Genomic DNA, 15126 nt, shown 5'->3' on the forward strand with positions numbered 1-15126 from the left:
TTAATTGTTTTTAATGTATAATATTAAAAGTAATCTAGCATCGGCTAAATATAAATGAAAACGAAGAAAACCGAATGCCGGCTTTCAGATAAAATCCTGAAGGCAGACAATTCTTAGCTAACATCAAGATGTCAAGGCATGAGATGTGATTGTAAGGTAGATGTATATAGGGACGTTAGCTCCACCCATTTGTGAGACGATTACAAAGTAAAAGTAACAAAAATAAAAAGGTTCGGTGAGTAGTAAAGTCATAATTGCGGAGTACCTATGTAAACGACTTCCATCTTGCTTGAGACTCTGCAGAGACGCAGCCACGGAATCGGCGACGTAACAATATCCAAGGGCACGTTAGTGGAAAGCACAGAATATCACATCGATTACAGTCGCCACGCTAAGTGGACTGTCACAGATTGCACAATTTAAACGCAAACACTGGGGAACAATAACGATTGTCAACGACAAAACGAATCGATCTGAATTTCGAGCCGATCTCGATGATGAGGTTAGAATCGCGCGCGCACAACGCGCGACAACGGCGATCCGTATACGACACTTGTTGATTCCACACTGTCAAGAAGACCACTGCACCCGTATGCGAGCAAACACGTCGTCACTTACACACATGGACCTTTAGCTTTCTTTCTCTTTTTCTCTCGTGCTCTCGTTCTCTATCTCCCTCACATTCTCTTTTTCTATCTCTTTCTCTTGTTTACCTTGTTCTCACCAACGATAGCGTTTCTTTTAAGCTTTCAAAATCTTTAACGCGATTATAACGTATACGTGAAACCACAGTATTGTTGGTTATTCGCGCTTAATGCGAATATCGAAGAAACAGTGAGAGAAACAGAGAAAACAGTATTCGGTGACGATAAGATGAAAAAGACACGGATAAACGATAGCTGATTCGCGAACCGAAAATCTAAAAGGAAAAGAAAAACTGCCAAACGTTCTTACTTTCATACGAGCGTCAATAGATCGCCGAACGAACCACACACCGGCTGAGTCTCAAGCAAACTGGCAACCTCGGAGTTCGGGACAAGTAAGGCCCAACTTCCCCCACCTGTACCCGCCCTCTAGCGATGTACACTTTCATTCTATCTCGCTTTTTCTTATAAATTGCCTCGTTCTTTCCTTTATTCTCGGATGAGTTCTCCCTTTCCCTAACATATCGTAGGACTTTATTGATGTTCACGGAAAACAACGAAAGGAATGTTAAAATTTGAGCCCAGCTAGTTACGAATTAAAATTATTCGATAATCGACTAAGTAAAAATTACGAATGTAAAAATTAATTCCGTAATCGTACTTTCGACACTATACTGGTTAAGTCTATAGATTTTACAGTCGCATGATATTTATATAATTTATAGGATATTTATGGAAAGCGACAAATAGTTTATCAAAGGAACTTGCGCATTAGATACAAATAAAATATCTCGAAGGATTAAACATAGATTGAAACAGATATAGAAAAACTACTATCTACGAGCAGTGAAACAGGCCCTCGGGCTCTTCCTTGTGGACCGTAAGGCCCAATGTATCACAGGTAAACAGGATCTCAGAAATCGAAAGAAGTAGTCTGTCTCGAATGAAACAGGTAGAAAGAGGTGGATCGTACAGCTTCATAATACGAATTTTAAATTCTACCGATTGTTATACCGAGATCGATATTTCCTACGAGATCAAAAATAGTCTAATAAGAGCGGGTTTTATATAATTTAAATATTTTAATAATAATTTTAATATTGAATATCCGATTTATATATATATATATATATCAACATAAGTTCAAATGTATACTCGATAATCCGTCGTTTGAAAAATCGTATTGAATGAAGACGAAACAAGATTAATGCAATTCTGAGAAATGCGTCTATATCTTTGCATTAGAGACCTCCCACAGCGTCGCGTCTCCAATTCTTCAACTAATCCAATCAATTCCAGCCATAGGTATATTATTGTTTAACGAATTGATATTCGTCCGACTATATCCGTCGTGATTGTTTTAACAATTGTAAAAACAAACCAATTACGCAATTTTTTCGTTTGACATACTTACAAATATCATCATCCATACTTGTTTCCGGTTATATATGCATTTAAAATCACTAAACTCCACGAATATTTCGTTGAATAGAATGCAATTTATCACATGTTCACAATTGCTGAATACTTTGTACATTACACATTGTAGCACACTAAACAAATCACACTTTCTTTTGTAATATTGAACACTGTACACGCTGTCCTATTATTTATAACATCGAAATAATCAACTATTCTGTACTGATTACACAGTAAGATTCACTTTTTTATGCAACATCTTTCCCAAATATTAGACAACATTAAACACTCGACATTTATGATCGGACTTGTCAATGACTGCTAAAATAACATTTTATTATAGTTTTATTAAACATATTTTCAATTTTTTTGAAAGTTTCATATTCGATTAACGATGAACACAGATTTTAAATGATTTTTCAAAAACGGATTTTCCATGCGTACACATAATTAAATCTGGTTAGATGAGATTTTAGTGGATAGTACGGTACCATGAAGTGATCACACATGGATTTAGTTAACAAAGAACCTCATTCGGTGCAGTCTGTCGCGATACTGTAAGCCACTGTAAGGTGTTGAGAAGCTTGCTTCGTAGGCGATCTTCTTTCTGGAAGTCAGCGCCGACGCATCAAATATTAAATTTGTTCGATCATCGAAAACTATTCCGGTGTCGTTAATTTGTCGCATTCAGTGTCAATGAAACTGACACCAAGAGTTCACTATAAACTGTCCATTGATAAACGTCCATGACTATGTTCGACTTAGAAAAACTATAAAACCACTATAGAACTCCATTTTAAGAATAAGTTTCAGAATATTTTAAACTTCCAAATACGAGAAAAATATTTTGAAAAATATAAACGACGTTCAATTAAAATATTCCGTGTCAAGGTTCATATACATCTGTTGCTGTTCCTACGCAAAATGTACTTACCAGAAATGTAGCATGTGTTCCAAAAATATCGTCACGTTCATATTATAAGCAGGAAAAATGGAGGGAATGATATTTATCAATATTGGAAGTAGTACACAAAAGTAATATATGTATTAATCGCTAGAATAAAATTGATAATAAATGTATCTTGAGCAATATGTATGCGATTAGAAGAAAATCGAATAAACGAATAAAACGTTTGAGTGGTTTGAAAAATTATTAGGAAATATGTAGAGATTTAAAAGTACTATTCAAGAAATTTTCGAAGATAATATTATTAAAATTTCACAAAGTGATAAAGCACATCATCGATGATATTCAGCTACTTTGCATGTCCTTTAATTATTAGAAAAGATTTGATATAATTGCGCACGAAGATTTATAGTATAGGTAGTAAAGATCATTGTTGTCTATGAAATCAGAGATATCCTATATATTTATACTTTTATTTTCACTTATAATATAATATAATAAAAAGATTAATCTGATTTATATTCAAAAAGAACTTCTCATATTTAATCATAGTCTAAGATTCATAATACATGGAAATGACAGTATGACAACAACGACTTTTTTTGTATATTTTCTTATGTATTATTTTCTTTCTTCTGTATATTCACATTTTTTACATCACGGAACAAAGTAAAACGTGGTGTGAAACGTGATCGCGTTGATCACTTCTATTTATAATTGCATAAGTGACACAGAGTGCTAGTAACGAATGCGTTTTCCTAATAAATGAATAAAATGAGTAGTGTGTTACACTGATACTATTAAAGTTAATAAGTAAAGTGACAGACTGTATTATTTTATTATATATAGTACCAATTTATACTATTTTTCAGTCAGAATAAAAAATGTTCTCTTTCACTATAATTATAAAACAATTTTTTTAAACACATATTTCGAGTAATTTTTAAATTACCTTTAATACTGGAAATTTGCTCCTCGACGCTCTCACCTTGCCATGGATCTCCCTCAACTTGAATAATCCAACGAATTTTTCTTGGATGCATCTGAAAAAATTGTATGATTTCTATTTATAAAAAGGAAAACTCTGTTCACAGCCAAACATTACTTGTATAACATCGAACTGCACCAGATCAGTAGTTCACGCTAGTTTTAAAGTCGATATATCGGTATCGGTATATGATTATTTTTTACGGATAGAGTGTTTACAGATAATGCGACTTGAATGGGTTTCCTCAAACATAATATTAACCTTAACTAAATATGCTTTTATGTAACATATCTTTTCAATGTATATATTGATTTTTTTAAATTATGTTGATACATTTTCTAAAAATTGATTCTTTTAATTTATTATTGCCTAAAAAAAATACAAATTATTAAATATGTTATTATTATATTATTAAATATATAATATAAAATAAATAATAAAATTTATTTTATAAGAATTACATTATTATACATAAAAATATACATAAAAACTTGAAAGAGAGAAATGTTATTAATCTTCACAGTTCGTAACAAACTGATATAGTTATCATTAGTAGTAAAATTAATATGATATGCGCTTGCTCGTGATTAGATGTCAACGATTAGATACGTAGCGATCGTGAATGGTATTGAAATACGAATTAATGTTCCACATGAATAAATCTGTGAACGCGCAAACAATGTATAAGTTACCTTAAATATCGTCGAAGAACATAAAAAATATATTTATTAACACGATATTCATCGGACGACGTCTGAATACGCTGTTACAGGCAATACTCGTTTCACACTGACAATGATTTGTCTGTCAACGGAAGTGACACTCTGTATTGTGACTATCTGGCGGTTCGTTGCATCGACCATGCGTGCTTGAATGTCGACTTTGCTAAGAAGAATTGTCAGAACTTCTACACCCACGGGTCTGTTAGTTATATGTGTGGACGATCAGAACTTTCGTCCACGAGATATTCTGACACAAGCACGAATCACTCTTAAATTCTCCTCTGTTATTAAGTGAAGCACACCATTCACTACCAATCCCTCTAACATGCATAATCTACCGGCATTATGAATACAATTTAAAATTGATCGAAGATAATATTGAGCAATGCTTCTTTTATTACTTAACTTAACAAATTTTATATCAATATTTTTCGTATCTCTAAATAAAAGGAAAGAAATATAGTTATCATTTATGACAATCTGAAATAATTATTAACATTTAACTGCCTTATTATGTAAAAGGATATTATCTCGACGATTTATAAAACATGACCATTTAATCATTAAAGTTTACAGATATTAAATGCGCAAAGTATATGTTTAGATTTAGAATCAAGTTTTTTATATTTAAAAAAATATGATATTTTTTATGTAATTTTATAAATCGAAATGTTTTAACTTGATTCTGCTTTGCAACTAAAAATTTTGAAATTTAAAGTTAGATAGATCGATCTGCGTGGTCGACCAAGTTATTCTGAAACGACGCATGCGTCGAAAATGGCCGCAATAGACGATTAAGCACGAGGTGGAAGTAAAGGTTGACGATAAACGCAACACGAAATCTTAGTGAACTCAAAGAAAAAATAAAAATTAGAACGTAAAAATGTATTTGATGTACTATCTAAATGAGAATGGAGATCGAGTGTATACATTGAAGGTAATAAATGTAATGTATTTTGTTGTAGATTACATTACGTTTGTTTATTGTTTGTACAAAAAATGCATTATTTTTCTTTGTTAAGTCTATTTTGTGTTTACATAGTCTAGTTTCTTACACAGGCATATGGAAGCATTAATTTCTTACTCTGTAATATATTTTGTATTTTGTATTTATATTGTATTTATATATTTATAACCTTATTTTTTTTTCGTTTTATAGAAAATGGATCCAAATGGAAAACCGACACTATCGGCTCATCCAGGTATATAATAGATCTTATTTTGTTTCTGTATAAAGTGTTGCAACTAATTAATAAAAAGAATTATTTCAGCCCGATTTTCTCCTGAAGATAAATATTCAAGAGAAAGGATAACATTAAAACGAAGATTTGGCTTGCTACTCACACAACAACCACTACCAACATATTAATATTTCTATGTTTATAATTATATATATATTATATATAATTATATATGCGTAATAATGGCAGTGAATATAAATAGCACAAAATTTATTATATGTGTATGCCTAAAATATTTATGTGATATTTCTTACTGTTTAAATACGGAACTGAACTTTCAACGCCTACAACTTCCCCTCTTGGTAATCTAACTGTCTGCTATCCCATTTGTGTTGAAACATTCGTAGCATTTATAATTATACTTGGGTGCAAGTTATGTATGAAATGCAATTAATATCTTATATATAATGGATTAATTATTCATTTTGTTTAATAAAATTTTTTTTTATTCAGAATTTAGTTCATCTTAACATGTACATATAAAAAATAAAAGTTTTATTGTAATCTATTGTACAGTGTCTAATTATTTTGAGTAGAATACAATTTTATCAAATAATGTATCAACGAGATTACATAGAACTGACTTTAATATTTTAATCTTAATACTATGTCAAAAATATTGTAGAATTTTATGAAATAACCCTTTGTATTATAGAAAAAATTAAAACCTGAATTGCATATAATAAAACTTGTAGACTCAAAACTAGTACCAACATTCCATGACACTTGTAATTTTCACTACGTACATTGTACTAAACTTAAAATGCAGAACAACAATGTGTATACTATTTAACATATCCAAATATATTTGTATACACATATTCAAATACATATATGCATATCTTTTATTCGTTTTTTGTCATTTCAAAATGACATTTAACATTTTGCATTAAAAATAATTTCTTTTAATTGTTTAGATAGCAAATACATTCAGAAATATGTCTAGTAATTCATTCATAATATTTCATTACCTATCTATTAATTAATAAATAATGTGGAAATAAACACTTATCCATTATATTTTTCTAAAATACATTTTATATTATACTGAAAAATATTATTTTATCTCACAAATGTCAAATTTTGACATTTTCTAAATATCATATTGAGTATTATAATAATTATCTTATTTACAGCATTAATGATCTTATTAAATCAAAAGATGATTTCCTAATTAAGATGGCAATATAATTATACCTTTTGCAATATTCATATTTTGAATAATGAAGCTAAGAAGTAAATGTAATATAAATAATATATATATATTATTAATTATAAGATATATTATTATAAGATATATATATATATCTTATTCTTTGTATATACTTACATATACTTACATTTTTCACAAATATTTATTACAGAACACATCTTTACCCTTAAGATGTTACTTATTTCCTGTGATATTTTTATATTGTTTATATTATGCAAACTGTATAATTTCAAGTGCTTATTCAATGTTACGAGTATATTCTTGATAAACTTTTGTACAAATTCTACAGAATTGTATTTAACAAAAGAACTGAATATTCAATCACTCTAGAACTAATATAACACAATTTGTAAGAGCTCCAAAATCGAATGAAATTATCACGTATGTTTTATTGTAAATCTAGCATATAGAACATATGTAAAAAATTAAATATTTAGAAAATAGGAAACAGTTTAAGGTATATAACTATACTATTATAGGTACATGATGGAAAAATTGTAAGTATGTTACATTAAAATAGAAGTAACAAACTTTTACAACTTATTTCTCTCGAATTAAATCGAACAGAAAAATGTGTTGATTGAATTTTACACGTGGACTATACAACAATATCAAAAAATGAACATTGTTCAATAAGTTCACTAGAATATAAATCACATTACTGCACAAAAGAAAACATTATATTGTAGCAGTATTTCTCAACTATGAAACTTCTGAGTTTTACCTACTGCTTAAATATTGTCATATTATTTCTTTGCTTTTATAATGGCAAAACTTAAACTTATAATTGCTTATTATCAATAAAAATAAACAATAATGCAAATTGAAATTTGTTTTTTGAACAAATATCGTATAAACATGTAACTTCGAACAATATATATAAATTTTATTTGTCCAAAATTCAAATCTCAATCTAAAAATATAAAAATATAAACAAATTAATATAGTGATGATTGATAAATTAATAATAGTAATATTATATATATATAATATAAATATATACTATAATATATATATATTATATATATATATGTATATTATATACTCTGTATCATAGAAATATACCAAACAACGTAGAAATTGTCTTGATCAATGTGCATACAATTTGCATTTTATAATGCCATAGGTGTATTATACATTTTTAATATCAATATCTGCATTCAATTTGCTTCTGATGGTGCTGCTGGTAGAACATGAACTTGTTGTGCTTTACTAGCATTGTAAACTTGGCCTGGACTAAATGGTTCTAGTCTTGAACTAGAAGCTATTTCACTTTTGCGAATCATATCTTTAAAAAGTTAATAGGCGTTAATAATATGAAGTTGTGAAAATGTAAAACGAATTATGCAAATGTATCTTTAATATTTTAAGATTTTTTAGTATTGGGATACCTACCACTTTTGGATTCTGGTGCTGGAATATATCGAGACAATCTAACAACGGGTAGGGGTAAATAACCACTAGTTAATGGCATCACGTCCAATGTGACGCTTTGTTTCTCTAACACTTCCAAAGACACAATACCAGCAGTACGACCACATACAGCCCACATGGCTTGATCAGCAAGAACTTCATACATTAATTGTGGTGAAGGATTTGGATTTGGACTAGGTAACATACGTGTTACTGTGAGATAAAGATGGCACATGCTACCAGCACGACAAAATTCACCTCCATTTCCAGCTGCTTCAACTTTTGAAGACACTGTAAATAAAGTCTGGAAAATGATATTATAAATAGAAACTCACCTCTTTGAAATATTTTAAAAATAAATTTTATATTTTACATTTCATTATTATTAAATTATTACATAAGTTACAACTCATACTTATTAAGAAAAAAGAGCCAAAGGAATAATTATATTCTTACCACATAATCTGTAATATCAAAATTGCATCTATAAAGACTGCATGCTTTTTCCATTCTTTGTAAATTATGAATTTGCAGAGGATCCTCATTGCTATTTAAATCGTTCAAATCTTCAGTATCATTAATTGGTATATATTTTACACGAAAATCAGTCTTTATTGGCATCAAAGACTTTTCATCTTTACCAATTTCAAGTTCCCACATAAATGATACATTTATTCCATTACCTATTACTAATCTCTGACCAGCAATAGGATTTAAGCTTTTAAAGTTAACATCTATTGATGTTGCTGTTGTTAATTCTGGCTCTATTAGTTGTAGAAGTTGATTTGTTAATCCTGTTACAATTATTTGAAGAAATTTCCTTTCTTTTGCAGTATGGAGTTTCATATTTGACATGAGTGGTGGACCAAAATGTAAAGGTATGCTTTCCTCCAAACCCCATGGACATTGGATATTCAGCTATAAAAATTTACAATATTAATTTTTTTTAAATTACATATTTCTTTTTTTAAACATATTATTTTGATTTTTAAAATATATGAAAACATACTTTATGTTCCATTGATAAAGAATCTTTCTTTGGTGGTAATTCTGCTAGAACTTTAAACTTTAACCATATTGTTTGAAATGGTTCACAAAATGGCAGTGATATTTCTAGTTCTTTAGACATTGTTTCTTGTGAACCATCGACTTGTATTATCAATCCCCTAGACGTACGTAATTTAAGTTTCATTTCATTTGTTATTTTTATACTTCCGCTCATAATAACTAATTCTATGCCTTGAATAAGGCCTGCCAATAAGTCTGTACTATATTTCATAGAAATTGTAGGCTGAGTCTTAGCTACTTCATAACATAACCGAGGATTTAAAATAGGTGATAAAAATTCCAATTTTTCCTCAATCACTAATGATATTTGACCAACTTTATAAAAACCAGGCTGATCTATACGCCTAGTTAATGTAACCATGTTCATACCTGGTTTCACAATAAAATCATTACATGATAGCGCTTTACTAAAATCACCTTTTGCATTTACTGATGGTTTCCTATGTTTTGTACTATCAGAACGTCTTACAATAGGCTTAGTGTTTCTGTGTAAGACACTAGCTGATCCGAGACTTTTATCTTCTTTATAATCTAAATATGAATATACTTGTAATTGAAGCAAACTTGGATCAAATGGTCTCATATCTTCTAGAGTACATTTCGATAATAATGGAATTGATGGTTCAGGTGGTAACTTCGAACCCTTTTTTTTATTAGGTAATAGAGGTTTTTGAACTTCTTCAACAGATATAGACGCTTTAGTACATTTTACTTCTCTAGGAAACAAACTTTGTATATATATTTCGATATTGACCACGCAGTCTTGCACTACTTTATCCATCACTTTAACTTCCATACTGAGTACTACAAAAGCACATCCGAGTTCTACAAGTAAAGGTTGTGGTGATGAGATCATTTTCATATACCCGAACATTTCTTCAAAATAAGTATTACGAACAGTAATATGTAATACATCCAAACTGGCAATAGCAGCACATATTTTTGTATATTTTTCAACATCATCCATTCTTTTGTAGCACTGTGCCAATTCGAGTTGAGTTTGTGCTGCTAAGTGCCTCCAGCCTTCATCAGTGTACGTTTTTAAGGCATCCGATAAAAATGCAACAGCTTTTTGATTCTCGCCAAGCTCGCTATAAAATTGTGCTAACTCTTTTCCGATTAATCTGGCTGATCGAATTCGGCCTACATGTTTATAAGTACCCATAGCTAATTCTGCATGTTCAAGATATTGTTTCTTGAATGCCTCTTTAGACGAAAGTGCTTCTTTTAATTTATCGGTAGGTGTTAATTTCCCTTCTATCTGTGGTTCAGAATCTCCCATACCAGCTATTAGGTAAACAACTGTGTGTAGTTGTTCACTAGATGGCTCACTTCCAGGCATTAAACCACATAATTTTCCTAAATTTCCCAACTAAAATAAATTAGAATAAAGATTTAACTATCCTAATACTATAAATAATATTATTACATAATTTCTATTAATATGTCTAGTAACTTACTTTATCCCTAGCAAGAGCCCATAAACTCGCGGTATGTAAGGAACAAAGGTCCAGTTGCTGATTGTTATCAATATTATATGATGATAATTGACAAGCTTGAAGCACTTCTAACGCACAAAGAAAAGACCAACATTCAATGGATCCTTCAGGTCGCTGAACTTCTAATATACGTAATTCACTTAATGTATTATGAACAAATGATAAGCACCTTTGCGCAACCTAAATTAAAATATCCTTGTATATTTATATCCATAATGAAATTAAATCTATGAATAAAATCAGTCTTAATATATACCAACCTCCCATAGTTTGTTAAGTGATAGTAACATGGCACATTGTCTACTGAATAAATAACTTCTAAGATCTAATAGTGATGCTTTACATTCAGCCAGAAGGTTCCTTAAATGATGATTTGTACCATTACTTAAATTAACACCACCCCAGTTATTTAATGGGGTTTGAAATAAATTTAACCAAATTGGTGTATCTATAAATTTTTAAATAACAGATTAATGTTATAATCTGAAAAAATAGATAATAGAAAGAAAATGAGAATATCATACCTCCTACATTAGAATTAAGCACAAACTGTGTAAAAAGAGCATCCAATTCATCATACTGTACTAATGCTTCATCATATAATCCTAACATTTGTAAAACAAATGCAAGTTCTTCCTGAAAAAGAAAATTAATATATATACAGGATTAAAGCCCAAAAATAGTAATTAATTTCAATCAATAATCAGTTTACCTGCAGTAAGAAATAGTGACAGAAATTCCAGTTTGGATGATTTCTATTTTCTCTTTGTTCTCTAATAATATCTTCAAAATGAGATAGTCTTTTATCATATGCAGCAAGCATTAAATAACGTATACGGCTAACTAAACTTCTCCATGATTCAGCTGAGCGCATTTCTGATTTTATTGGATTTATTACAGCACAACATCTATATAATACATTAAACATAAGATATAATAAAAAAATCACATGTAAAAATATATTTATCAAATATTCACTGATTAATTATTACTTCACCTATCACCATGCTTAGCAGCAAAATCACTGCGAATTTTGTCTAAAACTGTTGTCCTAGGTAATAACTTGTTAGTTTTTTTTATGTCATAAGTTTCTACTATAACAATCATCCAATCCTGAATGTGATATTGTGTTAATGTTTTTAACCAGTTATCTATGTCTTCTCTAATACTTGTTTTATAAGTATCTACATCCTGTAATCTCAATATACATAATCAGAAAAGTATGAAACAAATATGTAAGTATATCAAATTTTACTCATGAGATATTTAAATAATTATAATATTAATTTACTTACAGAACATTCAGTCCAATAAATATGAAATATTGGCTGCTTTATCAAATGCCAATCTTTCTCAGTTGGCAAAATATCCTTAGAAAATGGCAAAAATGTTGCTCCAAGTTTGACTTGTTTAATTGGTCTACTAAATGATCTACGCCATTCCACTGTATCAGCAGATATGGCTTGGAATAAACTGTTTTCCAATGTAGAAAATAATTTCTCATCTCCTGCATCTATATTGGAGAAACCATTAAAATAAATTAAAGTAACACAAACAAAAATAACTCTTATATATGCTCTTTCTTAAATGTGTTATAATTAAAGTAAAAAACGTGTAATATATTTGATAACAATTAATCAGAAATAAAATATTGTACATGAAAAAGAAATTATTATAAAAAGAGAGTTAACCTATTTAAAATAACATATGTTCATCAATGACGAATGCTAATTATTTAAAAAATCCTAATTATAGCTTAAAAATTATTATTATAAGCTATACAGCTTTAAACATGTATATCATATCATGAACAATCTTAATTAAAAAAAGAAAAAGAAATGTCATATAGATTGACAGTTCATCAAGAGCGCAAATAACAATACTTAACAATAGTGTCACCATACAGAGGTTAAATATATTAATATTTTTTATTAATAAACTTACATGTAACAATTGGCTTAATATCCATAAATGTATTTGATCTACATTCACCACCCAAAGACGACCCCCCATTGCAATTCATTTCTAAAGATTGGCAGTTGCTTCGCGAACTTGCTTTTAATCATTACAACTTTACGTCACTTTTGTTACTTTATACAAAAATTATTTTTTAGTTTATCTTGAAATAAAATATTTAGCACTTCAGTATTCTCTCTATATTACACAGAGGATGATAACTTTATTCGTCACTTGAAAATACAGATTCAACATGGTATAATAAATGTAACATTTTATTTAAATCCTTTACTTAAGTTCCATTGAGGTTGGAATTGAAATCTTCGTTTAACATGTCGTGCAATATCGATAGTCTTGAAGATCTCGATATCTCGTATTCAATAGATATATTGTCTATTGCAATCTTCTGTTCAGTGAAAAGTAATGTAATTTGATTCAGTTTATGTACGTCACTACACATAACGTCATAATTAAATGCGTAATAACTGACTTGTAATTATTGATTTAAATAATAATTAATTTAAAAACACATAACATTAATTTTTTTAAGAATTTCCGTCATTCTAAAAATATTATTCCTATAAATATTAATAAAATAACTCCTAACTATTTCAAATTTTACAATTTGGATAAATAAAGAGAAATGTATCAGAAAAAAATAATTAATAAAGTACCAGGTGATTTACCACCTCCTCCCAAGAAAGAAAGTCAAGGGTACATAGAGGATTTAAGAAACAAACAAAAGTTTGAATTAGAGGAATTATTAGAAAGACAAAATAAAATTCTTAGTAATAAGTAGGTAAGGTCTAAGATATAAACTATACTCTTTATTAAACTACTTTTTGACAAAATATAAAAATTTCTGTTTTAGAACATTTGTATTAAAGCTGCCAGACAAAGGAGAAAAGATCAAATCTTTTCGTGATAAAATATTAAAAGAACTAGAACATAAAAATGAAGTTGAGCAGGCAGCTAATCTTTTATCAAGGTTAAACTTAGCATCTGAAGGTAAAGCTGCTATAAATAAATTAGAATGGACAGGCAAATATAGTGAAACCAAAGATACTGTCAAAATTGTTGAACTTGATAGCGATGATGAAGAAGACCCCTTAAAAATATTAGCTCAAGTAAGTTACTTGTATTAGATTGTAGACTATATGCCTTATGAAATATATATATATATATATATATATATATGTAGATTAGTATTATATATCAATTTTGTATATCTATGTTTATTATTTGCTATTATTAGCCTACGGGATGTGGGGTTCACAAAAAAAAGATTATGCATCTTCCACCAGAGGAAAGTTTAATTAAGCCAGAAGATTTGGCAGAAATAGAATCTTTTAAGACAAAAACTCCTGAGCACATTACATATATTGTTAATAAAGTAGAACAACCTCGAGAAAACAATGATAAAAAGAGAGAACCATTCAAGCCATATAGAACAACCAAGTCTGATGTACATGATCCAGAAAAAGAAAAACTGAGAAAACAGAATAAACATTGGGAAGTTACAGCAGCAACCCCACCTCTTATAGTTCACGGTGCTGTAAAAGTCATCAATTTAACTGAATCCCTTCAGTTACAAAAGGAACAAACTGAAAAACTTCAAGTAACTAATTTTTATATTTTAAATATTTGTGAAAAATATATATTACACATAAATTATAATAAAAATTGTAATACCTAGGAGATTCAAGCTAAACACGCAGCTGAAAGATTAGCTGATCAATTTGGTTTACATAACATTGGTCCTCCACCTGAAAATGTAGGTACTTATCGCGTACAAGATGAAAAAGAATCCGATCTTTCTATTTCAGAAGACGAAGAAAATGAAGTGTATGATGATGAAGATAATGATAAAGCAGGAACTGTTGTTTTTACAGTAGATAGTATAGAAAGCTAATTAATTTATCTTGTCTCTCTCACGTATATTATGTAAATATGTTTATGAATAAATCTTATATCTTAAGAAACCTATATTATTAGAATTTGCATCTTTTTATATACCTAAAAATATATATAGGGATATATAATCATGATAGTGTAA

General features: G+C 29.2%; 4 protein-coding genes across 12 annotated transcripts in view; 2 read left to right on the forward strand and 2 right to left on the reverse strand.

Moving 5' to 3' along the window:
• Nucleotides 1-4753, reverse strand: part of LOC138182547 (dystrophin, isoforms A/C/F/G/H) — a 439773-nt gene extending 435020 nt beyond the window's left edge. For 3 of the 8 annotated variants that reach the window (XM_069118511.1, XM_069118517.1, XM_069118510.1), the window contains exons 1-2: nucleotides 4651-4752; nucleotides 3923-4013 (exon numbers count right to left, since the gene is read on the reverse strand). In XM_069118511.1, coding sequence (XP_068974612.1) covers nucleotides 3923-4013 — 91 coding nt within the window. In that variant the 5' untranslated portion in view covers nucleotides 4651-4752. Of the gene's footprint in view, nucleotides 1-265; nucleotides 998-2058; nucleotides 2204-3922; nucleotides 4014-4650 lie in introns of those variants that run through there. The other 5 variants (XM_069118516.1, XM_069118515.1, XM_069118518.1 and 2 more) reach the window with 4 other exon arrangements.
• Nucleotides 4754-5434: 681 nt separating this feature from the next.
• Nucleotides 5435-6429, forward strand: Nop10 (Nop10 ribonucleoprotein). The gene is made up of 3 exons (XM_069118536.1): nucleotides 5435-5617; nucleotides 5840-5882; nucleotides 5952-6429. The coding sequence occupies exons 1-3, from the start codon at nucleotides 5564-5566 to the stop codon at nucleotides 6047-6049; spliced, it is 195 nt and encodes a 64-aa protein (XP_068974637.1). The 5' UTR covers nucleotides 5435-5563; the 3' UTR covers nucleotides 6050-6429.
• A 642-nt stretch (nucleotides 6430-7071) lies between these two features.
• On the reverse strand, nucleotides 7072-13393 carry SIDL (SIDL trafficking protein particle complex subunit 10). Of its 2 annotated transcripts, XM_069118519.1 has the most exons (11): nucleotides 13059-13388; nucleotides 12410-12627; nucleotides 12112-12305; nucleotides 11827-12022; nucleotides 11639-11750; nucleotides 11375-11562; nucleotides 11076-11294; nucleotides 9557-10987; nucleotides 9004-9465; nucleotides 8530-8851; nucleotides 7072-8422 (listed from the first exon to the last, which is right to left on the reverse strand). In XM_069118519.1, the coding sequence occupies exons 1-11, from the start codon at nucleotides 13135-13137 to the stop codon at nucleotides 8295-8297; spliced, it is 3549 nt and encodes a 1182-aa protein (XP_068974620.1). In that variant the 5' UTR covers nucleotides 13138-13388; the 3' UTR covers nucleotides 7072-8294. The 2 variants fall into 2 exon arrangements, with proteins under 2 accessions (XP_068974620.1, XP_068974621.1); XM_069118520.1 differs by lacking the exon at nucleotides 7072-8422 and having other exon boundaries at nucleotides 8622-8838; nucleotides 13059-13393.
• A 94-nt stretch (nucleotides 13394-13487) lies between these two features.
• Nucleotides 13488-15056, forward strand: Polr2M (RNA polymerase II subunit M). The gene is made up of 4 exons (XM_069118521.1): nucleotides 13488-13865; nucleotides 13942-14197; nucleotides 14326-14688; nucleotides 14767-15056. Exons 1-4 carry the CDS (start codon nucleotides 13714-13716, stop codon nucleotides 14980-14982), a joined length of 987 nt encoding a protein of 328 aa, XP_068974622.1. The 5' UTR covers nucleotides 13488-13713; the 3' UTR covers nucleotides 14983-15056.
• Nucleotides 15057-15126: the final 70 nt, after the last annotated feature.

This window comes from Bombus flavifrons, chromosome 8, assembly GCF_040668555.2.
Source record: "Bombus flavifrons isolate JBK064 chromosome 8, iyBomFlav1_principal, whole genome shotgun sequence".
NCBI classification, from domain to species: domain Eukaryota; kingdom Metazoa; phylum Arthropoda; class Insecta; order Hymenoptera; family Apidae; genus Bombus; species Bombus flavifrons.